This window comes from Pelodiscus sinensis, chromosome 3 (assembly GCF_052426305.1).
Source record: "Pelodiscus sinensis isolate ZL-2025 chromosome 3, ASM5242630v1, whole genome shotgun sequence".
Lineage (NCBI taxonomy): Eukaryota > Metazoa > Chordata > Testudines > Trionychidae > Pelodiscus > Pelodiscus sinensis.
Window position 1 is genome coordinate 76,715,230 of NC_143054.1, and position 25,538 is coordinate 76,740,767.

Consider the following 25,538-nt stretch of genomic DNA (forward strand, 5'->3'; position numbering starts at 1 on the left):
CCAAAAAAATCTCTTTATTTTCTTCCTGATCCTTAGCTCTTCTGCTCTCATTTACACCAGTTTAAATTCAGAGTAGCTTAATTCAAGTCAGTGGAGATACTTGGGAAATGCCTTTTGTAACAGAACAGAATGTCGTGATCCCCCAATATAGCCATTGTCTCCAGCTATTTTTGATGCACTATTTAAATATAGTACATTTTATATTAGTTACAAATGAAATAAACATATTACTTTTAAAAAAGAAGTACAATATTTTAGTCTATTTTTCTCAAAGTTCAAGTTAGGTAGATTCTAGAACTGAAAACTAGACAAACTTTTCTAATCGTCAGCATTGACTCTTACTACTGCATGGCCATGCATTTCAGTAATATAAAAAATAATTCCTATTCACCCACTCATTTCCTGTTATGTCCAGACAATGTTAGTCATTTATTACTAGTTTTGCTGTACTCTACTACCTATAGACTGTTACATATTTAGATGATCTGTCATTTCCATAAAACATTGACATGTGTCTAAAGTATAAAATTACTTTGTTCTCATTCATGTTTCAAGACATGGTATTTTTTGTATTAACTTATTTGAATTTCTGAATGAACCAATCAGTAATTTTAGGAAGATGGAACTGATGATGCTAGTGAACAAAAATATGTACTGAATTATGTATTTGTAATGTTTTTCTGAAATTGTTATGAATGTGAGGCTAGCCACATTTGTTAACCTTAATAAAAGAAGACTAGTTATGCTTTAGACAACAGATTCATGAGTCTGGAATTTTTAATGCAATATCAATGTTGTTTATATTTTTCTTGCATAGTAACCACTAGAGTATTTGGTTGTTATAGTGTAGAAAATGATGTGAAAGTACAGTAAATACATTGTTTTTCCTTTTCAAAAATAAAAACTAGCTATTAAGTCATTGTTTCATGGGCAATTATATTCTAATAATTTCCCCATGTAAAACAGGATTATCTCTTAGTGCCTTTATTCCCTGATATTATTTTAAGATAATTAAGTGCATTAAAAAGATTTCATAATTCTATTATAGTTTCTAAGTGTTGTGTTGGGTTTATGCAAACCTGAGAGAGCTAGGTTTTTGCAATATATTCAATCTTATGTCATAGGGGCTTTCAAAGGGGAACAGCTCCCCAGCTATTAACGTGTGCATTCACAGATGTGTCCATGTGTCTTGGACTCTTTTTTGGCGGGGGGTGGAGGGATATCTGGAATATGAAAGAGTATGACAGAGAATATGTGATATAGATGGGGGAAAGTATAGCCTGCAACATTATCTATGAGCCTTCTCAGCATTTGCAGAATTTAGGTGTCCAGGTGAGGACCATAAATTAAAGATTAGGGATTGATTTTAAAATATGCAGTATGAAGTATGTAATACACACCCTCAGTCCTTCTTGAATTATACATGCAGATAACTGGATAATCTTTTCTTGATTAGAGTCTTGATCTTGCTATCCTTACTAATTTGAATTGTCCTGTTAGTAGGATCTCAATTATTTTAGAGTAAATCTGAGTGAATGTAAAACTGATTCAACTGATATGTGAATCAGGCCAATGAGACTATTATATTTATTATGAAGGGCTGCAGGATTTGGGCCTAAATCTTGTAAAATTATAGGAAAAATAGATGCCTTAATAATGGAATGTGTGGTGCACACTGGGGTGTTAAGTACAGCTGGTGAGTTGGCTGTAGCTGCATGTTATATTTATGGGGCCTGTGTGACATATTTAGATTCTCCAGAATCTAAGATTTCATTTTCAGAAAAAATAACCTTCCTAGCACACATGTCTGCAGAGAGAACTTCCAAATGGGGACTGAGAGTATCCAGTGCATTGAGGTCTGCTTGAGTCTGCAGAAAGCCTCTATCCTCAGTTAGGCCCACTTGCTCTTACCTTGGTATAACTTACGTTATTCAGGAGTGTGAATAAGCCACCCCTACCTCCCTGAGTCACACAAATTACACCAACTTAAGCACCAAAGTAGACATGTCAGTGGGAGAGTTGCTACTGCTGACATAGTTACCTCCTCTCACAGAGGTGTGGATTTGTTATGCTGATGGGAGAACTCTTTCCTGTTGGCATCCTGCATCTTCACCAGACACAGCAGTGTTCCTGTTCTGATAGAGCACTTCAAGCATAGACTAACCCTAAACCTAGAGTGTCAGTGTTAAAGCCTGGTGATGATGATATGTCAGGGTCAACATTAACTTTTTAATTGTTGATAGTGTCCGTGGATGGAATGGAGGCCAGGAGCGGGTGTGAAGTGTGCTGGGTTGGAGTTGTGAGAAGGAAGGAAATGCAGAAAAAAGAACAGAGGATATTCACAAAGACAAGGAAGTGTGAGAGAAACAGAGAAAGAGTGATTGAGAAGAAAGAGAAACACAAGACAAACAATGGAGGCCTAGAAAGGAAGAGTGTTTTCCTACTGAGTGAGAATGTGACTAAAAAAGACTGAACAAATAATAAATAACTAAATGTTTAATTACTGCATAGGGGACATGGTCTTCCCTTCATCTCTATTTAACCCCCCAGTTCACATCAGTGGGTATTTCCTGGCCTATGGATGATACCTGAACACAGGATTCAACCCTCTGTAAAGGATTTGGTACCACTGATGAACACAATACATTATGTTGTAAGTTTTTGGAGGTAGGAGCCGTGAGTTGCAGTGTGTTTGTACCACACCTAGGACAATGGCCCTCTGGACATGACTGCATTGCAGATAAGCAATACTGAATGCATTAGCACAAAATACTTAGTGATCTCTGAGGTAGCTTCCTGTTTACAGGCCAATAATTTTATTCTTAGCTAGCTGAACTCTGAGACCAAAGGCTGAGTTGCTTCTTAGCTCAGGTTATGTTACTGTCAAGTTGGCAAGAAATACACTCAAGTCGCTGTTACATTAAAATGCTCACGTAACCCTGGTCTAAACTAGGGAGTTATTTTGAAATAACTTCCCTTATTGCAAACTAACAAGCAGAGCATCCATACTACCAAGCCCATTATTTCAAAATAAGGGGTTGGTTATTTCAAAATAATAACTCCTGCGTTCTCTGAGGAATAATGTTTATTTCAAAATACTTATTTCAAAATAGCGGTAGTGTGGCTGCTCCATTTCTGCTATTTTTAAATAACTACTCCCAGAGTCATTCAAAGTACTCCCCACTGCTTCCTAGGGCTCTAAGTCAAAGTACTGTGTCCACATTAAGGGTGTGTCTACACTGCAGGGCTTAACTCAAACTAAGCTACACAATTTGAGCTATGTTAATTGCGTAGCTTATTTTGAAATAGAGAGCGTCTACACAGCTCTTATTTCGAAATAGAGCACTCTTCCTCTGACTTCCCTTATAATGAGGGATACAGGAGTCTGAGTAAGAAGTCCTCCAGCTTGACAGTATTTTGACACTATTTCAAAATAACTGCTTGCTGTGTAGCTTCAGACTAAGTTATTTTGGAATAGTTTTGCAGTGTAGATGTACCCTAATGGAGCCTGCCTAGGACTAATTTCAAGGCTTCCCTGTAGTGTGAACACGCTATTTCAAAAAGGTTATTTCAGGAGTTATTATTTCAAAATAATTTCCTAATGTTGATACGCCCTTACTTCCTTGCACCTCTCTGGTAGGAGTTTGCAGACATCTCTTCTTCCCTTTCAAGCATGGAGGGGTTTTGCAGGAGCAGTCAGCTTAAGGTTATATTAACGTCAATAAGCATTTCCTCCAGGGTAGTGTAAATGTTCCTGGCTCCATTTCTGTCTGCTCACAGATCTTCAACCTCTTAGGAGGTTGTTTCCTAGGTCCACACTTGGGGGAGCAGCTGATCTCCCTTCATTCCCCCTGCCTGAATTATATATAGTTTATTGGAATGAAAGTTGATAATACCAGCGTGGAGAGGGGGTTAAGCTTTATAGCTAAACAAACAAAAATGTTATTGAAAGAAGAGCTAGTCTTTCATGAGCAAATCAAGGGGGTAGGAAAAATTGAGAGGAACAGGACTGATGGAGCTAAGCAGAGCTGCAAAACTGAGGTAACAGGGATGGTTTGAGCACATAGAAGGAGACTTCTGAAATGTTCACTAAATCCTCCTGTGGGGATCTGAATTTAATACATTTATTTATAAATAAGTTTACCACCGTGGGTCAGTGCCTGCACTCACTGACTGAGATAATTCTATTTCAACACTTGAAATAAGCAGCAAAGATCATAAATTGAGCCTTTTATAGTATTCCTGTGCTTCAGCATCTCCAGTGGAAAATATTTGTCTCTTGTACCATCTGCATTTACAGGACTATACAAGTTAATATTATTAATTATTGAAAATCAGCTGTTCTAAGATTTATTAGAAGGAAAGAGAAATCAGAGACAGCTAAGTGGATTGTTTAAAAAAAATAAATGAGTAAATCAGAGCCATATTGCAGTTCTCATCACCATCATTTCATGAGAAAGGTCCCAAAGAGAAGAAAAGCACAGTGAGATTCATATCAGAGAATTTGCTCCAAATGTACCTTTTGAAAAACAAGATCCTGCAGATCTCAGGAGATTTGCTGGAGACTGTGGCCATATATATTGAAGCCCTATGTCTTTCCATTAGCTCTGGGACCCTGAGCAAATTCTTCCCAACTCCCCAGTAATGGAGCTATGCTACAAGAACTACATCTGGTTCAGGTACATTGTAAAATGGAAGTTTTACTGAATTAAATGGCAAGCATACTACTACCAATGTAAAACTCCCTGTATTATTTAAGATTCTGCACTGAGAACCACATGGGCATGCCCAATTATGATCCCCATTTTCATTTTACCCCTACAGCCTTAATTGTCAATGTGCTTTGGAATTCATTTTTAAATGTCTGCTAGTGCGGACATTTAAAAATGGCGGCGCCCGGCAAGATGCAAATGAAGCCTGGGAAATTCAAATCCCAAGCTTCATTTGCAACTCCGGTTGCCTACATTACCACCCTAGTTCAAATAGGGTGGTAGTGTAGACATACCCTAAAGGACAAATGGGGCTTTCCATTCTTGGAGAGGTATTGGAGACAATTTGAGATTGTGGCATAATCACCTCACGCTGAAATCTCCCATCTGATTATTTGGCACAAAATGGTCTTAAAACTTGAAGATGGCCAGCTGAGATTTCCCCTAAGGAGAAAACTGCCTCTGCTGCAAGCTAAACCCACTCTGAACCCCTCCTCTAATATAAACAGATGAAGGAGTGAGGAGGGCGCGTGAGGAACCAGAACACCACTATGCATGATCCTCTAAAGCAGTGTAAAGTTCCTGAGTTACATAAGTTAGAGCTACTACTGTGCAGAATCACCTTCTACCAGAGTTGGGCAGCTGAACATAAGGGAGTTACAACCTGCCTCCTCCAACAGTCTCCTTCACTGTACTCAAGGAGCACTCCAAAAAGTGCAGAATATACCTCATTACTTGAGTATATTTGCTAAAATCATCCATAGAGAAAAGTAATGTTTATGTTTAGGCCCCAGTTCAGCAAACTCCTTAGGCATGTGCCTAACTTTAGTCATAAGTAACCCCACTGAAAATACTCCAGGCTTGTGTAACGCTGACAGGCCTGGAACCTCTGGTTCTTACTGCATTGAGCCGTTACAGCTTGAGTTAAAAGCCATCTGATTCTCAGCTAAGGCTGTAGAGCAAACTCATTCTCCTTCTGAAACAAAAGACAGAACTATGTAGCACTTTAAAGACTAACAAGATGGTATATTAGGTGATGAGCTTTCATGGGCCAGACCCATCACTTAATATACCATCTTGTTAGTCTTTAAAGTGCTACATAGTTCTGTCTTTTGTTTCAGCTAGACCAGACTAACACGGCTGCATCTCTATTACCATTCTCTCTGTGTAAGTGGTCTCAGTGCCACTACATGGGACAGTACACCACACCCAGTAGGTGGGAGGATTACTGAAGTAAGGCACATGCTGTTGGACATTGCTGAATAAGGCTCTGTTGAAGTCATCATTAGGTCCCAGAGTCAAAATAAAATTGACTAGAGGACAAAAGAATATCTCTAAAGAGTTGTTGCTTTAGGCTCCCTGCATACTCAGAAATACAAAATATATCAGTTCACACTCAGGTCATATTCAGAAGTTTATTTTTGTAACTGCAAGGGTTAAAAAATTGTTTAAATAGTCTTCATAAGTCTGTAGTAAGAGATACAGTGAGTACTGAATACCAAGACATCCAACAATACATGAGGTTCTAGTAGTAAAACAGCACAAAGGCCCCAATCCTGAAACACTTACAGCACATGCACACCTTTACTCCCATGGATGGTTCCATTGATTTCAGTGGGACTGTTCTCTGTAGTAAAATCAAATGTGTGTCAGATGCATAGAGTGGAAATTACAGAGGTAGGCATAAAGGATATATTTATGTCTACCTCTGTAATTTCCACTTCATGCATCCGATAAAGTGGGTTTTTGCTCGCAAAAGTTTATGCCCAAATGAATCCGTTAGCCTTTAAGATGCCACAGAACTCATTGGTTTTGCAGATACAGACTATCAGAACTACCACTCTGATATAAAGGTATAGTAATGGAAGCTGTTATAAAATATTAACTGTTGCTTTTTGTGCTTGTAATTTGACAATACAAAGTAAAAAAATATATACTTCAGCTAACATCTAAAACCAGATTAAAAACTACAGTACACTGGATACATAGACCTGATTTCAGGTACTTCATGTTTAAATGGCTGTTGTAATTTGCAATAGGGAGTTGCTCTTTCCAAAAGGATGCTAGCTGTAGTCAGTGAGGGTACGTCTACACTAGAGCGCTAATTCGAACTAACTTAGTTCGAACTAACTAAGCTAATTCGAACTAACGCATTGTCAAGAGGCCGCCCGTCCGGGCCGCCGCCTCTCCTGCTGCCCCTAGGCCGCGCTCAGGGTACCACTTGACTCTGGGTCACCGGGCGGAGTGGGGGGTCCGGGCCCGCCCTCTCTCCGGACCCCGACCCAGGGCCCTGACACTGAGAGGTGCCCTCTCAGTGGTAGCAGGGGGGGCCGGTACCCCAAAACGCCCCTGCTCTCGGGTTACACAGCCCGCCCTGGGTCTTGCTCCACTCCGCCGACCCTCACTGCTTTGGGTACCCGCCTGTCTCTGCGGGCTCCCCGCTGCCTTGGCTGCCTCCTTGCCTGGCTCCCGTGGCTCGTTCCTCCCTCGCTCGGGCCCCTCCTCCGGCTGGCTTGGCTGCCGCAGGTCTCACCCCCGCCGCCGCTGGCTCCTGCTCCGCCGCCGCTGGCTCCTGCTCCGCCGCCGCCGGCTCCTGCCCCGCCGCCGCCGGCTCCTGCCCAGTCGGGTCCGCTGGCCCCGCCGGTTCCGCGCCCCTTCCCCTGGCCTCCCCGGCTCCTTTTATCCCCCCTCCCCTTGCCGTCCCTGGCGTTGCTCTCCCGACGTCATCACCGGCGCGCCCCGGCGCCGCGTGATGACGTGTCCCTCCGCCCCCGCTCGGGCCTGCCGCGCTGATTGCCGGCTCCGCGGCGGCCCCGTCTGCCTCGCTCAAGTGGCGGGGTTGCTCCACCCCATCACACGCATCTAGACTAAAAAACTAGTTCGAATTAGCGTTTTGCTAATTCGAACTAGCATGTCCACATTAAGTGGACCCTGAACCGGGGTTAAGGATGGCCGGAAGCAGTGCCGGCAGGGCATCAGATGAGGACTTAGAGCGTGGAGCTGCTGTCTCAGGCTAGCCCAGGGCTGCGCTTAAAGGGACCCGACCCCCACCCCAGACAGACAGTTCTCAGGGGTTCCCCGCTTGCAAAGCAGTCCTGTCTTGGAGTGCCCTGAGTGCCCACACTGGGCACATCACAGCACTCGGCCATCAGACCGGCTGCACTTGCCGCAGGCTGCCATCCGGGGGGGGGGTCAATCGGGGGGCTGCAGGACAGCTTCCACCCCAAGGAGCCCGCAGAGCCAGCCCAGTCCTCCCCATCGGGGGCTCGTACCCCATTCCTCCCTCACCACCTTCCACTTACCCCTCCCTAGCCCCCCTTCCTGATGTACAAAATAAAGGACACGTGTGTTCAAAAATAGAAACTTTTTGTATTGAACAGAACTCGGGGAGACTGGGAAAAGGAGGTGGGAGAGGGGAAGAGAGAGGGTGGGAGAAGGGAGGGGGAAAACTGGGAGGAGGGAGCTAGAAAGGGGAAGCCAGGGAAAGGAGGGGGTGGGGAAACTCAAGGATCAGGGGTGGGGGTCTCGTCGGGCCAACTGCCTCCCAGCATGGCGAGGGAGGGGGCCTCGGCTTTCCGGGGGGGATGGGGTGGAGGGTACGGAGGTTGAGGTGGGGGGTGTGGACATTGAGGAAGAGGATGTGGGGGTTGAGGAGGAAGAAGTGGGAGGGGGGCAGGAGTGGGAGGAGGGACAGCAGTTGGGGGGGCAGCAGGCGCAGGACCAGCACGGGGCACCATGCTCTGCAGCAGGACCTACAGGTTTGTGCTCAGCCCTTGGACGTCAGCCAGCAGCTCATGGCGGAGCTGCAGGTCTGCGCGCATCCAGGCCTCCAGTGTGTGGTGCACGGCTCGCAAGGACCCCAGGTGTTGGTCCCAATACTCCTGCTTCGTGCTGGCGGTCCGGAGCAGGCCACGGGTGCGGGAGCATGTCCCAGGCGGGGTGGTGCGCCCTGCACGAGCAGCTGGTGCAGCTGTAGAGACAGAAGAGAAGTGGTCAGTTCTCCCTGGGGACGCAGAGGATGATGCCCAGCCCTCTCCTCCACCCCGCAACGTGAGGGTGACCATGTCCTGCACCATCAGAGCTGCTGTGCTTGTACAGAGGCCATGGTCAGGATTTCTGGCTCTCCCCCGGACTGGGAGCTGCCCCAAGACCGCACCTATGTCCCTGTGCCATGTATAGTGTGGCCGGGGCAGCGGGGGAGGAGATGTCCCCTGCCTCCGTGTAGAGGGGACATGTGAAGGGAAAGCACCCTGCTGGGTCCCGCCCCGGGGTCGGGAGCATGTCAGGTCTCTTCGCACAAGCATGTGCCTATTGGGCCATGGCCCCTGGGTGTCACACAGCTGGAGCCACCTGCCCAAGGGTGGCATGGTACGTGCTCGCACGTGCACAGGTGTCTGCGTGATCCGTGGAAGGCATGGCCCACACGCGTGGTCTCTGGTCTCCCTCCCGCCTCCTCCCTCCCGAACTACGTAATTAGAACTACTTACCCGGTACGGTCTCCCTGGACGCTGGGACATCCTGTGGTGGCTCCTCCGGTGTGCCCGGGTCAGGGCCCTCCGGTCCCGGCTCGCTGTCCCCCGGGCTGGCACGGACCGCCCCGCCCTCCAAGAGTCGGTCAAGGGCGGGGAAGTAGGGGCAAGTGGCAGCCCCTGCTGCGGCGCTGCCCCTGGTGGCCCTGGTGTACGCCTGCCGCAGCTGCTTTATTTTCAGGCGCACCTGCTCCTGGGTGTGCCTGTGGCCCTTTCTGGCCATGGTGGCTGCTATGCGGCCGTAGACAGCCACGTTCCTCCTCCTAGTGCAGAGATCATGGAGGTTGGGGGCCTGCCCCCAAACTTCAATGAGGTCCATGACCTCCGCACTAGTCCAGGAGGCCGCGCGCCATCTACGGCCCCTGGCTGGCCCCTTGGTGCTGGGGGACTGGGCAGGGGACGGCTCGCTGCCACTGGCTGCCTGGCTCATCATGCAGCCACTGGGTCAGGGGCAGAGACTGCTGGCAGGGCTGGCTGTCTCAAGTGCCGTCTGGCCACAGTCTACCCCTTTAAGGGCCCGGGGCAGGGGGAGAGGAGAGGAGTTTTCCTGGTTGTGCCCAGAGAGGCCACCAGGGGAAACCTGGGAAGGGCTAGCCTCCCACTAGTTCGAATTAAGGGCCTACACAGCCCTTAATTCGAACTAGTAAGTTCGAACTAGGCTTAGTCCTCGTGGAATGAGGTTTACCTAGTTCGAACTAAGCGCTCCGTTAGTTCGAATTAACTTTGTAGTGTAGACATACCCTGAGAATTCTGTACTAGATTGGGAGGGAAAAAAGGAGGAGTGCAAAACTCTGAGATGTTCTTTTTGATCTGGAGATTGTCACATGACGTACATTTAAATGAGGGCTTTAAAATATAAAGTTGCCTCTTCAAAACCCATTTTTTTAATTAAATCTTTCTACAACAGCTGGATTCTCACACCATCAGTGACAATTATAGAGAATTCTTTCATTTTGGGCCTTACTACTCTATCCTCTAATACTGCATGACACAATGGTCTAGACCAGTGTTTTTCAACCTTTTTCTATAAAGTACTCCCTTTTAAAATATATATATATATATGTACCCCCAGTACCTACAGTTTTCAGACACACCATTTTTTTTCTACAATTGCAACACATTTGTTTAAACAACTTAATCGTAGCCGGGCAGGCGATGAAATTTTTAGATGTAAAAAGTACAAAAACAATAAAATGCTCTAAAACTTATAACAAAAATTCAGTTTTCTCCAAATTTCAGTTGTGTTGACGTTACCCCCACTCCCCCCACAATTCTCTTGAGTACCTCTAAAGGCACTCATACCACTGGTTGAGAAACACTGGTCTAGACTAGAGATCACACCATTACCAGCACTAGTAGAGCTGCACTGGTGCTAGATCAGTGGAGGGAGAATGAATTTCAGAGAGGCTTCAGAATTTGCTTTGCTTTGTGCCTTGACTGGCTTATGAACACTTAGAACAGAGACTCAGATTTTTTCTTTGTAAAGTTGATCATTAGCATGAACAGTTTAAATAAAAACATTAAAAATACAGAAAACTATAAACTATCTGGGCAAGATTGCCCATCTGCTCTACAGAACATTTTTCAAAGAATTTCATGGCTCTGTCAGCAGGTGTTTAAGGCCTTGACTGAAAACCCACAGAAGAAAGGAAATTCTGAATTAAGTCTTGTTATGGGGGCCTATTCTCTCCTCCATATGCACATTAATAGGAGTTACACACAGATATCAAGAGGAGAATAGATCCCCATAATAAGCCTAAACTCAGAACTTCCTTCCTTTTGTGGGTTTAAGTGAGAGTCTTAAGCACCCACAGGCAATACTGGGGAAAGCATTCTTTGTAGGCACACTCCTATTTAGATGGTTTATGTTTGTTGTATTTTTCTTCTCCATTTTCCTACTGTGAGGGATGTTTTTCATGAAAACAAGTTTGTTTTTAACTCTTCCACCTGTTTTGTTAGTCACTTGAATTCCTATGCTTTCTGTGATAAGTTACTGCTTGGGTTGGAAAAGTCCTTTTTCCGGAAAAGCATCTGTGGCCAATGTAGACGCGCTTTTCCGGAAATGACGATCGGGGCTCTTTTCTGGAAAAGCGCGTCTACATTGGCCACAGATGCTATTCCAGAAAAAGGGCTTTTCTGGAAAAGCAGCCTGCCAATGTAGACGCTCCTTTTCTGGAAAAACTTAAAACGGAATAGTATTCCGTTTTAAGCAGTTCCGGAAATTCATGCCAGTGTAGACACAGCCAATTAGTTTAAAAACCCCTAACAAGCATAAAGAAATTCAGGAATCTTTAGGGTACATCTACATAGCAACATTATTTCAAAATAGCTAGCATTATTTTGAAATAACTTAGTCTGCGTCTACACAGCAGGCAGTTATTTTGAAATAATGTTGAAATATTGTCAAGCGGAAGGACTTCTTACTCTGACTCCTGTAACCCTCATTGTACGAGGAGTAATGGAAGTCAGAGAAAGAGCTCTCTCGATGCTCACAATTTCAATTTCAAAATAAGCTATGCAATTTACATAGCTCAATTTGTGTAGCTTATTTCAAGTTAAGCCCTGTTGTGTAGATGCACCCTTATATATCACCCTTCACTTTCCAGCTGTTTGCTTTCCAAATTAAAAGAAAAAAGGGTTTATAATCTAAACATTGGCACAGCTTTAGTTACAATAGCATAGATATACATATAACAAACAAAAAAGCAGCCCATACTATTGCTTATATCTCTGGGATATAAAGACACATGCATATCAGCTTGACTAATGCCCTTTGTGAGCAGCATATTTCTCTATTCCATGACTATCCTGTTTGGAACACTTACCTTATAGTTATGAGGACAAAATGTTGTTGTAGGACAAACATGCCTGCTAATGTTTCTCCATGTGACTGCTATAGCGCCAATAAGGTATTTCTTTATCTGAAGATACCTTTACACTGCCTGCGGCTTTCAATGCAAATTCAGTGAGAATTTGCATATCTTCTTCTGATCCCGTTTTCAAAAGAATTTTTTCGGGGGAAAAAAACAGTCTAGACACGGTTCTTTTGGAAAAAAAACTTTTTCAAAGGAACACTGTACACTTCATTATTTTAGGAAGAAGGTTTCTTTTGAAAAAAGTTTTTTTTTCCAAAAGAACCGTGTCTAGGCTGCTTTAAAAAAAAAAATCTTCCAAAAACAGGATCGGAAGTAGATCTTCTTTCAAAAGCCACAGGCAGTTCAGACGTGCCCTGAGTGAATTCAGGACCAGGCAAAATGGGATTATGATTATTTATTATCTGTATTATCATAGTACCTATGAACTCTTGTCATGGACCAGAACCCCACTGTGCTAGGCAGAACCTGCCACAAAGAGCTTATAATCAAAGTATAGGACAAGAGATAACAAATGGAGATAGATGGGAGAACACAAAGAAACTTTGTGATAATGTAAATCTGCATGGTAAGCAGTTCTCTCCACACACCCTCAGCCATTGTCCAGTTTTTTATAGGTATCACAGCAAAGGAGAGTTTTAAGGACAATGTTTACAGGGACCTCCTCACAAGAGTGAAGGACAGCACGAGAGAAAGCACAGATATGCTTATTTGTAAAGGCAGCAATAAGTTCAAATGCAAAGTACTCCACTTAGAAAGAAACAATCGGTTATGCATGTACAAAATAGGAAACGACTGTCTAGGAAGGAGTACTGCAGAAGAGAATCTGAGGGGCATAATGACTTACAAGCTAAATATGAGTCAACAGTGTAGTATTGTTGCAAAAAAAGCAAACATCTTTCTGGGATGTATTAGCAGGAGTGTTGTAAGCAAAACACGAGTAGTAACTCCACTCTACAGTACTCCACACTAATTAGACCTCAAATGCGGAATTGTGTCCAGTTCTAGGTACTACATTTAAGGAAAGATGTGGATAAATTCGAGGAAGTCCAAAGAAGAACAAGAAAAATGATTAAAGGTCTAGAAAACATTACCTATGAGTGAAGATTTAAAGAATTGGGTTTTGTTTAGTCTGGAAGAGAAGATAGAGAAGGGGCATACTAGTTTTCAAGTACTGTACCCAAAAGGCTATTACAAGGAGGAGGGAGAAAAATTGCTTTTGAGGGTAGGACAAGGAGCAATTGGTTTAAAGCAATTGGGTTAAACTGCAGCAAAGGCAGTTTAGGTTGTACAATAGGAAGAACTTTCCTACCTATCAGTTTCGTTAAGCACTGGAATAAATTGCCTAGAGACATTGTGGAATCTCTGTCCCTGTCAATTTTTAAGAGCAGGTTAGACAAACACGTGCCAGAGTGTAAACTGAACTGGGTGACCTCTTGAGGTTCCTTCCAGTTCTGATTCAGCGAAGTGGGCAGTGAAGGCCTGGATCATGAGCCAGTTGGAAGGAGTCCATTTTAATCAATGGCTGAATGTGTTCTCCCCTGCTCATATTATGAATTTACAATGGAGACTAGAAACCACACCCATGTGGCATGAGATTTCCTCAGTCTATACAGATATTTTAAAGCAGAGTGCTTTTTCCTGGATAGTTTTTGAAGATCACACAACCTAATATAATAAAATACAGTGTTCTAATTGTGTTTTTAGATAATCTTAGATCATATTGGTTCATTTTTACCAGCTCCTTTATCTTCTTTCTCAGCAACTGCCCAAAGCTTAAAACAGGGTAAAGATATATACAAACTCTTCCTTTCATGTCTTTTCCTTTTAAATAGTAGATACAGTAAAACTCCAGTGGTCCGGCACCATCTGGAACCCGGAAGTGCTCCAGGCAGCCGGACAATTGGAGCTGCTCTGCCCCCAGCTTCCCGGATTCAGCCGCTGCTGAAACTGACCAGCAGCTGACTCGGGGAAGCTGGGGGCAGAGCAGCTGGGGTGCTGCCGGGTTGGTCCCACAGCGCTGAGGGGCGCATCTCCCCCACTCCACCCCAGATCCCTCATAGCCCCCCTGGGTCCTAAAGGTGCCGGATTATCGGAAGTTTACTGTACTAAGCCCAACTATACTGCAGTTGGGAGTGTAGATGACCTAGTTCGAGCTGAATTACCCTAGCCAGGGAGACTCACTTGCCGTTGCAGTGTAGACATCACCCCTGTGATCTGGAGAGCCCAGTGTTTGCTTCACACTTGTCACAATAGCTTGATGCAACAGCTGCCTTCACCTGAGCCGCAGGATCATTCATGCCCAAGCACTTCTCATCCTCCTAACCAACAGGCCCATGAACCTTCTGTGTTTGTGGCTACAGAAGAGCCTGCAATTCTTTCCCTAAAGGCATCCAGATCTCTTTGTTGTCCTGTACTGATATTCTGCCTCCCAGTGCATTGGAATCCGCTAATACATTTCCTGTATTAATGTGAATGACTACTGCTCATTCTTTTCATTCATAGGCATCAGGTGAAAGACTAGCTGGGGAAGGCAAGTCTCCACCCCCTGCCATATGAGGCCACACCCACTCCCAGCCCGATCCTTCCACTGCTGTGCTGCAACCCTGGCCTGGCTCTCCCTGGTATCCGGGGGAAGCCGAGCTGTCAAGCTGTAGCTCCATCCCTCCCCAGTGGACAGGGAAAGGTGGGCTGCCACACACAGCAGGAGGGCGGGGAAAACTGGGCTGCCATACAGCGATGGGCAGGGCAAGCCAGACTGCCTTCCCAGGTGGTCAGAGCCATGCTGCTGCGTTGCAGTGCCAGCCTTCCCCGGCAGCAGTCCCAGCCCTAGGCAGTCGGTCATGTAGGCAATTTTGCGAAGGCTCTGCCTTCCCTTTCCTACATTACTGACCACCCATGTTTCCTCTGTGTGTGCATGTGTGTGTACTAACATAGTTTCTTCCAAATGAGGATTTCAGAGTCATTAGTGTAATCTCTCAGTACCCTGTGAGATAGGTAAGTATTTGATAATGTCTGCTTTACATACAGGCTACGTCTACACTGGCCCCTTCTTCGGAAGGGGCATGCTAATTTTGAACTTGGGAATAGGGAAATCCGTGGGGGATTTAAATATCCCCCGCGGGATTTAAATAAACATGGCTGCCGCTTTTTTTCCAGCTTGGGGAAAAGCCGGAAAAAAGCGTCTAGACTGGCGCGATCCTCCGGAATAAAGCCCTTTTCCGGAGGATCTTCAAAGTAGGAATAAGAGAAACCAAGGCATGGACAAATTAAGTTACTTAATTTGCCCAAGCCCACAGAGGAAGTCTGCAGAGATAGGAACAGGAGCCAAATCTTCCAGTTTCAGTATAGCTTCCATGCCTTAAGCACAAGGACATGGCGTCCTCCCAGAACTTCCCACAGAAGCTATTACAGTGGCGATGCCAAGCTCAATTGATGCATATGGGGGCTATTCCAGCAGACTAATATAGACTCACTGTATTACAATTGCCTTTGCGATGTTGGAACTACTTGCTCTCCATATGTAGTCATGAGCATCCCTTGGTGCTCTCAATCTGTATACTATGTGGTTGAATGGAGAAATGTTGACTATTGAGGGCTGTAGTGTCCTGCTGCCTTCTACATCGCTATAGCTCATCCTACCTCCACAATAAGCAATTTCCTACTTCCTTGTCTCTTCCTTGTCCCCACCTTCTATTCTATGTAGCTGATTCATTACTGTATAATTTGCTTACTTCTTCATTGTGTCCCTCTGTTATATAATGGTCATGCCAATTCACTTTCAGAATATGATCTGAAGAAGTGGGTCTGCCCCAGGAAAGCTCATTACCTAATAAACCATCTTGTTAGTCTTTAAAGTGCTACATGACTGTTTTTTGTTTTTTGTTTTTTTGTCCTACCTCCACAGTTAAGACTAAGGCTGTTAAGAGGCAAGTAATTGGCCAATTGTTTAATCAGTGCTCAGTCCGAGCTCAGTCTGGGTCCGGAACCTACCCCTGCTGCAGCTCTGCATTTTAAATGCCAGCCTAACTCTTCCTACATTAAAAGTACAGAGCCACAACAGGATAGCTCCCAGACCCAGCTCACAAGGGGTTCAGAAGCTCCTGTTCGTGGGGGTCCCAGCGGGGACCTGGAACCCTGGTGGGCAGAGGCTGCTGCAGGAGCAGACTGTGTTCATGGTCAGCCTATGTTCGCTGGAGGGCCCAAGCTGGCCATGAACACAGGCTGCTCTAGCAGCAGCCCCTGTCTGCTGGGGGTCCCGCCTCTCCACTAGGACCAGGGTCTTCTCTGTGGGATGCGAAGCAGCCTCTGCTCGCAGCCATCGCTGGCCTGCCATAGGCAGAGGCTTCTTCGTGGCAGCCTCCCCCACCGACGCTGCTGCTTCTGATAGAGTAGTCGAGTAGAGGCAGCAGCGTGGGGAGTGGGTGCAGGCAGCACCACTGAGACCCTGCTGAGGGAAACCCGCTTTTCAGCTGGTTCCCCCCAGCACTGGCTCCTGCTTCCCCTCCCCCTGGAAGGGGGGGAGAGAATGCAAGTAGTTGAGTAGTCAACTAGGCTACCTGATAATTCTAAAGTCTAGACTTATCAGGCAATCAACTACTCAACTACTCGCTTACATCTCTAGCTGAGACTACTCCCTTTGTTGCCTCTATGGTTTAGGCAAGAGAATACTAGCTGAGTAGCTTATACGAATCAGTCCAGATGTGATGTCTATTCTGAAGTATTAATAAACCAACAGCAAAAACAAAAAAGTGATCTTCTCTTTATTCCCTTTCTCTTTCATTTTATAACAAAAATGAAAGTCCTTTTTAAGTACTGGATATTTGATTCTGTAATACTCACTTTACATACTCACTAATCTTGTCTGTGTTAAATATAACATTTTGAATAAACATTTAATAAAACCAGAGTCTATTTTTGTCTCCTTTTTTACATTCCATTCTGTTTCACTTTTCTTGTTACCTATTTCATCCAGGTTTTTTTATTCAACAGATTTATCCTTGGATCTAGATTTAATATTATATAACATTCAGAGAATTTGAGAGGAGGATTGAAATCCTGGCCCCATTCAAGTCAATTTGCAAAACTCCCATTGACTTTATTGGGGCCAGGATTTCATGCTAGAAGTATACACCAAAAGATTACCAGTGTTACTGTTTTGTTTCTCTGACCCTGCTGATAATGATTTGCTTTTCTTGGATCAAAGAATAAATCCATACGCAGATCATACTAATAAGATAGGTTTTACCAGCAATGAATGCTAACTTAGCAGTTCACTTGGAATAAATGAATTACCTTTTGCAATTCATTTTGTTGGTAGCTCCTTTTTGCTCATAATTTTTTACTTCTGATGCTTTCAGAATTGATATGTCCTTTCTCCCCTTCCCCTTTTTCTTTTATAGGTTGCATTTTGATCAGCATCTAGAACTCAATATCTAGGTTCACTCAGAGAAGGAGCATTTCCTCTTTTTTTCTTACTTTTGTAAAAAAAAGGGGGGGATATTAGCATGAGCTTCTTTGATTCTATTAATGTGCCTTAAACTGCAGAAAGTTTCTACCAAGGTCTGTATGAGCATACAGCATTTTTAGATTTGTGCAGCCAAAACCCCACAAAATTCAGCGAAGAATTAAGGAAATTACTATTTCAGTTTTCTTCCTATCCAAAGAAAAGAGAACCTCATTATTTCTTAAGCTTGAAGAACGTTTTCCCCATGACCATAAGTGGTCCATCTTTAGTGGATCTTATTTAGGAAACCCAAATTTAACCTGTGTCTTGTAGGATAAGCATAACAGGAAAGTTAATATTGTCCTGTTATTATTATTATCAGCTTTGTTTTTAAGGCAATAGTAACCAAGAATATTTTTCCTATTTACAGAGCAAGCTTTACATGGAAGGATTTAGAAGCCTAAAAGAAGGAGAACCAGTGGAATTTACTTTTAAGAAATCTTCCAAAGGCCTTGAATCAATACGGGTAACAGGCCCTGGTGGGAGCCCCTGTTTAGGAAGTGAGAGACGACCCAAAGGGAAGACAGTACAGAAAAGAAAACCAAAGGGAGATAGGTAATTACTTTACTTTGTTACTTCACCCTTCCCCACTTACCTCCACCTTCTTTTTTGTGCATTTTTCTGAATATTGTATTTTCAGTACTCATTCCTATGTGACAGGAAGCCCTTCGGTGGAAGTTTGGTTTGTACAGGCAGTCTAGTACTTTGATTAGATAACCTGATCTGTATATGTAGATGTATACTTTGCTCACTTGATCTCTCCTTTTTAAAATCCTTGCATACTGAGTGGGGGAGAGCTTGTAAAGGAATGTTCAGGTTATATTGAAAATATTGTGATTAGACTAAAAAGAGAGGCCATAGTGAAGACAGGTGAAGAGATGTAATGCTCAATTGAAATAAGAGCATGCAAAAATGATTGCTGCATGCAGATTGCTTTGTTATGTGGATATCTTCAGTACTGTATACCTGAAGATTTATTTTGTGCAATTTCAGTTGAAAAGCGAACGTTAAGTTGTTATATAAGTTGATTAGTTACAGTTTCACTTAATTAACAAAGTTCTGGATGCTTCCAAATGCCTTAATTTCTAATAGTCTGCAGAATAGTTCTTTGGGGTTGTTTTTTAAGTAATTGTACAGATTCTAGGCAGTACTCCAGAGCTGCACTCATTCACACCAGTTCCTTCATCTGTTCATTCCCAGTTCAACTCTACAGCTTATGGCCTGAAGAAGTTTCACGATGCTCATGACTTTGCCACTGTAAAGGCTGTGCTGTATTCCAGGGGGTATTTTCCCCTCATAAGCTGCTGCATGATGTGAATTTCACTGGCAACTAAATCTCCATACTTTCCATAGCTTTGCAAAGCATGATAGCCATGGTGTTTAGGCTTGTGAAGCACTGATCATGCTTAGTGCATTCCTGAATGTCTAGACTTGAGAATCCCAACAGCCAACCTTTACCCTAAGGTATTCATCAAGGAAGAAAACTTACAGGGATAGCATGTCTCACAGATAATGTCTCTGTTGCTGAAACAAAGTACAGTTATAGGAGAAGAAAGAGTCCTTCCAAAAGGAAGAATGAGTTTCTTTATCCATCCTCTTATCTGTTCAGCCTACTGCAGTACTGCCTAGAGGGAATAACTAAGATTGGGATGCTTCTGTGCTCGGTGTTATGCATATATGCAGTGTGAGATGTTCCTTGTCTCAAAAGAGTTTAAAATCTAAATACAAGGCCTCCAGACCCAGCATGTGGATTCAGTAGTCTATCCCCCAGTCAGTCCTTGCTCTAAACTGCTTACCATGTAAGTGTAAGAAAAGACAGCAGATGGATAGAGGGGGACTACAAGAAAACAAAAAGACAGTATTAATCGGCATAATATTTAGGGGTCTCAGCACAACCATTGTACCTAGTATTCTTCCCTGGAAAGCCACAGAGCTCTATAACTTACATGCAATTTCAAAAAAAAAAAAAAAAAAAAGCATTTTCCTTTATTTTGTAATTTGTTTGATTCATGCTAGGAATGTATTAGTATAGTCGATTAACTGATTAACCAATAAACTTTTGCTTATAGGTTAATATTATAGACTACACACATTCACCCTTCCCCTTGCCAGTACATTTTTTAGCAGGCTGGCTAGCAGCCTGGCTCAGACCCTCACTGTGGCTCTGCATTTAAAGTGTGTAGGAGCCAAATGGGCAGGCAGCCTGGCTCAGTTTTGCCTCACACCAGGTCTGGGAGCTCACTTCGTTGCCCCTCCCAAACACACCCTTCTGTACAGGGGCTGCTGACACCCTGAACTGCTGCCTCTCTGTACCAGAGGCAAAAGCACAGGGTGACAGGCAGCTGGTCCACAAGGGGAGCTGGTTTTTGAACTGGCTCCCCTGGTGGACCAGCTCCTGCCTGGCACCCTGTGCTTCTGTCTCTGATACAGAGGCAGCAGCACAGAGTAGCAGGGGCTCTTTGGGAGTGAAGCTGGAGAGGACTGGCTGTCAGCTCCACCGCTGGGGACTATAAAATATGGGTATGGGACTATAAAAATATAAAATATGGGACTATAAAAATGAGTAACCAATAAGAATTCATGAAGTTAAACAACTATTCAAATAACCGATATTTAACATCCCTAATTTGTGTATTTAACAGCACTTTGCAGAGTCAGCATAGCTGTTTTGTTGAATGTGCACACCCTTCCAAGGGCTTTGCAAGATGGGGATTTTACCAGTAAGTGCAGCAATATAGCTTAAGCTGATGAAGTAGCAGTTTGGAGTTTGCAGAGGGAGAATACTGATGGAGGAGAAAAAGTGGACCTCAGCATTTTTTACTTTGGTGCTCTTGTTCTGCCTGCCCAAAAGACTCCTATTAACATCACTAGGGCCCCAATTCAGGAAAACATTTAATCTTGCCTTGCAGACCATGCCTGGTCAGAACCACACATAAGAACATGCTTTGTTTTAAACATTTGCTTAAGTTTTGTTGACTTCCGTGGGACGTAAGCATGTGGTTACAGGCTTGGCCTGAACAGGGAAACTCTCTTAAATCAGGGATTAGGGAGCAGAAAAACCCTTATAACACTGTAAAGATTTTTTTGTTTTGTTTTTAAATTCTGGATATCCTATTTAAAGGGAGCTTTGCTGAAACTTTTTTTAAAGCAGTTGCTTAAAGCAATGAAGTTGACAGTATTCCTTTAATGAAAAAACATGCAGAGCTTTGATTTCAAGCTATTGTAACTCACACACCTAGTGTGGTTCCCACTTGCATTGCTCAGTAACCACACGAGGTTTGTGGATTACACTATCTCCTACACCAGCAATACACTTGCTTCATTGTCATTTCATGTCAGTTTTTAACTGACAGTTCTGTCTGCGTAGTACTAACTCCTGGCTGTTCTAGAGAAAGCACTTGAGTGAAACACATATATACTGTTCTTTATATTCCTGATTTTATGTTTCCTAACCTCCTTGAGAAACTAGATAAAGTGAAAGCATTTAAGAGAGAGACTATTTATGCACAGTCCAGCAAAACCAATTTAGGGGCTCACTAGAGGTATTAATTAATTTAATAAATATTTTAATAAATAATTGGAAAATATTCATGTTCTGATAAACAATAGTATATAAGGGTACTTCTATACAACACGCTTATTCCAAAATAAGCTATTTTGGAATTTTTTCCTGAAATAGCTTATTTCAAAATAGCACGTCTATACTACAGGGAAGCCTCAAAATTAGTCCGAGGCAGGCTTCCCTAATGTGGACATGCTACCTCGATTTAGAGTCCCAGGAGGCCCTGGGGAGTAATTATTTTGAATGGCCCGGGAGAGGAGCTATTTTGAAATAGCAGCACTGGAGCATCCACACTACTGCTCTTCCAAATAAGCAGTAAATAGTTATTTCAGAATAAGTGTTATTCCTCATGTAATGAAGTTTACAGATTTTGAAACAATCCATCCATTATTTCAAAATTATTTCAAAATAACAGAATTGCTGTGTAGACGCTCAGATTGTTATTTCGAAATAATGTCAGTTATTTCAAAATAACTGTGCTGTGTAGATGCACCCTAAGAGTGAGTGCAGTTAAATGACAAAACACTTTGTTAATGTAGATCTAAGATTTCCCAGTGATAGATCACTGATGACCTTCCAGAACATCCAGTGCAGTAAAACTCAGACTTCATAAAAATAGGAAGGAGAGGGTATATCTACACAGTAATTAAATACCTGAGGGTGGCCCAAGTCAGCTGACTCAGACTTACAGGGCTTTGGCAATAAGGCTCTAAAACTGCAATGTGTTAGACAGGGATGTTGGATAGCATGTAATTGAATAATCGTGTAACAGCATCAAATTTTTGCGGTTACACAACTATTCAGTAGTCTTTGGGGGCGGACAGGGGAGCCCTGGTCACCCTGCACGGCTGCCTCTGATATAGAGGCAGCAGCATGGGGCAGCAGCAGGCCCTGTCCACAAGGGTCCTGAGCTCCCCGAGAACAGAGACTGCTCCGCAGTAGCCACTCCTGTCCACGGGAGAATCTGAGCTCCCTGTGGACAGGGCCTGCTGCCATGGTCATGGTGGGCCCCGGGTCGCTGCTGAGGCTGCTCCTTGGAATGCCACAGCAGCCTCTATCCGCAGGGAGCTTGGACACCCACCCCCTGAGGACGGGCTGCTGCTGTGGACCTGCCTCGGTCTGTAGCAGGCCCAGGCCCACTGCGGACAGAAGCTGCTTCGTGGTTGCCACCCCACCCCATGCTGCTGCCTCTGATGTAGAGCCAGTGCTAGGGGAAGCCAGCTTTTAAACCTGTTCCCCCTAGCACCAGCTCCTGTCTGCCCCTCCTTGCTGCCTTCCCCTCACCCCTTAAGCTGCTGCTTCTCTATCAGAGGTAGCAGCATGGAGGGGGGGGGAGGGGCAAGTCAGCTCCCCACAGGCACTAGCTCATGCCTCCTCCTTGCTGCCTCTGATACATAGGCAGCAAGGAGGGGTGATGCATGTAGTTGGCTGGATTAACCAATAAGCCCAGGTTTATTGGTTAATCATGTATTTGTCTACACGTTGACATCCCTAGTGTTACACATTCAGCCTCAGGCTTGAGCTGAGGCTTTGGGGTCCTTCCCTTTTGCAAGGGCCAGACAGTGGTATTCAGCTGCTGTGTAGACATACCCACAGACCACAGAGTTACGATAAACTCCCACACAACTTTAACGCTGCCACGCTGGAGCTAGCAACAGCCACTGGGAATTATCTACATGAACTGCAGCTGCAGTCAGTGTGAGAGTTGTAGCTGTGCTCAGTGGTTTTATCTGGTGGAGACAGGAAGGGAAGACACGTGTTTGTGATCTGAGGAGATGAGAATTAATTTGAGGAGCCTCACAGAGCTGTAATTGTGGTGTGAGGAGATCAGTGTTTGGCAAAGCACTCCTATATTTGCAAATAAAGGAAAGACATATACCTTTTAGGAGCTAATCTGCCTCCTTTTATTGCAAAATTGTGGCAGTTGTCTCAATAGCAAGGCTCTGGGGATGTGCATCTTGCTTCCGGAATTGTAAGTGGTGAACTGGGACATGAGAGCAGTCGGGGGGTATAATGGTGGTAGGTGGTATCTTGTGAATAAGTATGAAGGGCTTGTCAAATTTCACAAGTGCGTATTCTGCTAGGACAGGAGGCTCAGTATGGGTGCATCTACACTGCAGGGCTTAACTCGAAATAAGCTTTGCAAATTGAGCTACATCAATTGTGTAGCTTATTTCAAAATAGCTTATTTTGAAATTGGGAGCATATACACAGCACTTATTTTGAATTAGAGCGCTCTTCCTCTTACTCCTCGTACAATGAGGATTACAGGAGCTGGAGTAAGAAGTCCTTCAGCTTGACAGCATTTCGACATTATTTCAGAATAACTGCCTGCTGTGTAGACGCGGACTAACTTATTTCAAAATAATGTTGCTATGTAGACATACCTTATATGAGTGTACGACAGATTATTTTCCTTCATAGTGAAAAGGTAGCATGCAAATATGGGTATTTTGGATTATTGCTAAAAAAGGACAGAGTTAAGATTACATTGGCATTTACATTAACTCTGTATTTCCTGGCTTACTGAGGTTTGAGTTTTGCTAAATTCTGTGTTCTGGAAGGGTGTCACCAGCTGTCACTGGAAAACCTGAACAGTGGTTAAATATGAGTAACTGAAAAATGTGAGATTATTCCAAAATATGATTATGCCAAGGAGCACAGCAGCTTTTTATAGAATAATCCAATAGAAGTAGTCATTATTTTTTCCGTTATAGTACTACCCACCTTTGCTAAGCACTTTCTAAACATACAGAATCATTGAATCATAGAACCATAGAGCTGGAAGAGACCTCAGAAGGTCATCAAGTCCAGCCCCCTGCTGTAGACAGGACCAATCCCAACTCAATCAACCTGGCCAGGGCTTTGTCAAGCCGAGACTTAAACACCTCTAGGGATGGAGACTTCACTACTTCCCTAGGTAACCCATTCCAGTGCTTCACTACCCTCCTAGTGAAATAGTTTTTCCTAATATCCAACCTGGACCACTCCCACCACAACTTGAGACCATTGCTCCTTGTTCTGCCTTCTGTCACTACTGAGAACAGCCTTTCTCCATCCCCTTCAGGAAGTTGAAGGCTGCTATCATACAGCAGCCCCCTCACTCTTTGCTTCTGCAGATTAAACAGACCCAACTCCCTCAGCCTCTCCTCATAGGTCATATGCTCAGGCCCCCTAATCATTTTGGTCGCTCTCCGCTGGACCCTCTCCAATGCGTCCACATCCTTTTTGTAGTAGGGGTCCCAGAACTGGACACAATACTCCAGATGTGGCCTCACCAGAGCCGAATAAAGGGGAATAATGACATCTCTGGATCTGCTGGCAATGCTCCTCATAATGCAACCTAATATGTCATTAGCCTTCTACAGGAAGCCACACAGCCTCTTTCTCAAAAGGCTCACAATCTATGTGTGCATCTGCATTAGGAAATTTTGTAGATTTTTCTCAGGACATGATTCTAAGCAGCAGTGTACTCTTAGTATAGACGTGATTTAAGAGTTTCACCATCTACCAATTGTAGCAAGGCTGAAAATGATAAGCTAATGGAGGTAGGATCTAAGAAGGCAAACCACAGACAAATAGAATCATAGAAATGTAGTGCTGGAAGGGACCTCAAAAGATCACCCGGTCTATGCACTCTGCTGAGGCAGGACCAGCTATACCAGACCATCCCTGACAGGTATTTGTCCAACCTGTTCTTAAAAATTCCCAGGGCTCGTCTACACTGGCCCCTTTTCCGGAAGGGGCATGGTAATTTTTGAGATCGTAATAGGGAAATCCGCGGGGGATATTTAAATAAAAATGTCCGCCGCTTTTTTCCGGCTTTTAGAAAAGCCGGAGGATCTTATTCCTACTTCAAAGGGCGCTTTTTCCGGAGGATCGGGGCCAGTGTAGACGCTCTTTTCCGGCTTTTCTAAAAGCCGGAAAAAAGCGGCGGACATTTTTATTTAAATGCCGCGGGGGATATTTAAATCCCCCGCGGATTTCCCTATTACGATCTGTGAAATTAACATGCCCCTTCCGGAAAAGGGGCCAATGTAGACGTAGCCCCAGTGAATGTGATTCTACAACCACCTGATAGCCTATTTCAGAGTTTAACTGTCCTTATAGTTAGAAAGCTTTTTCGAATGGCTAACTAAATCACCTTTGCTGAAGATCAATAGTGCCACATGCATCAGTGTCTATCACAACAGCCCCAAACCTGACTCAGTTTAGTAGGAGCTACCATATTATAAATATTTAAAAAATAATTATAAGCAGTGCATGTAACGATGTATATAGTTAATTTGCTCAGTGCATTCCTGGATAAAATTACTAGTTTTATTTGCATCCTCATCTATGTACCAGCATACATGCAAG

General features: G+C 44.0%; 1 protein-coding gene across 5 annotated transcripts in view; it reads left to right on the top strand.

Moving 5' to 3' along the window:
* LIN28B (lin-28 RNA binding posttranscriptional regulator B) overlaps positions 1-25,538 on the top strand; it is a 135,308-nt gene that overhangs the window by 48,665 nt on the left and 61,105 nt on the right. For all 5 annotated transcript variants that reach the window (XM_089777201.1, XM_006118448.5, XM_006118447.5 and 2 more), the window contains exon 3: positions 17,988-18,172. In XM_089777201.1, the coding sequence (XP_089633327.1) occupies positions 17,988-18,172 (185 nt within the window). The remainder of the gene's footprint in view (positions 1-17,987; positions 18,173-25,538) is intronic.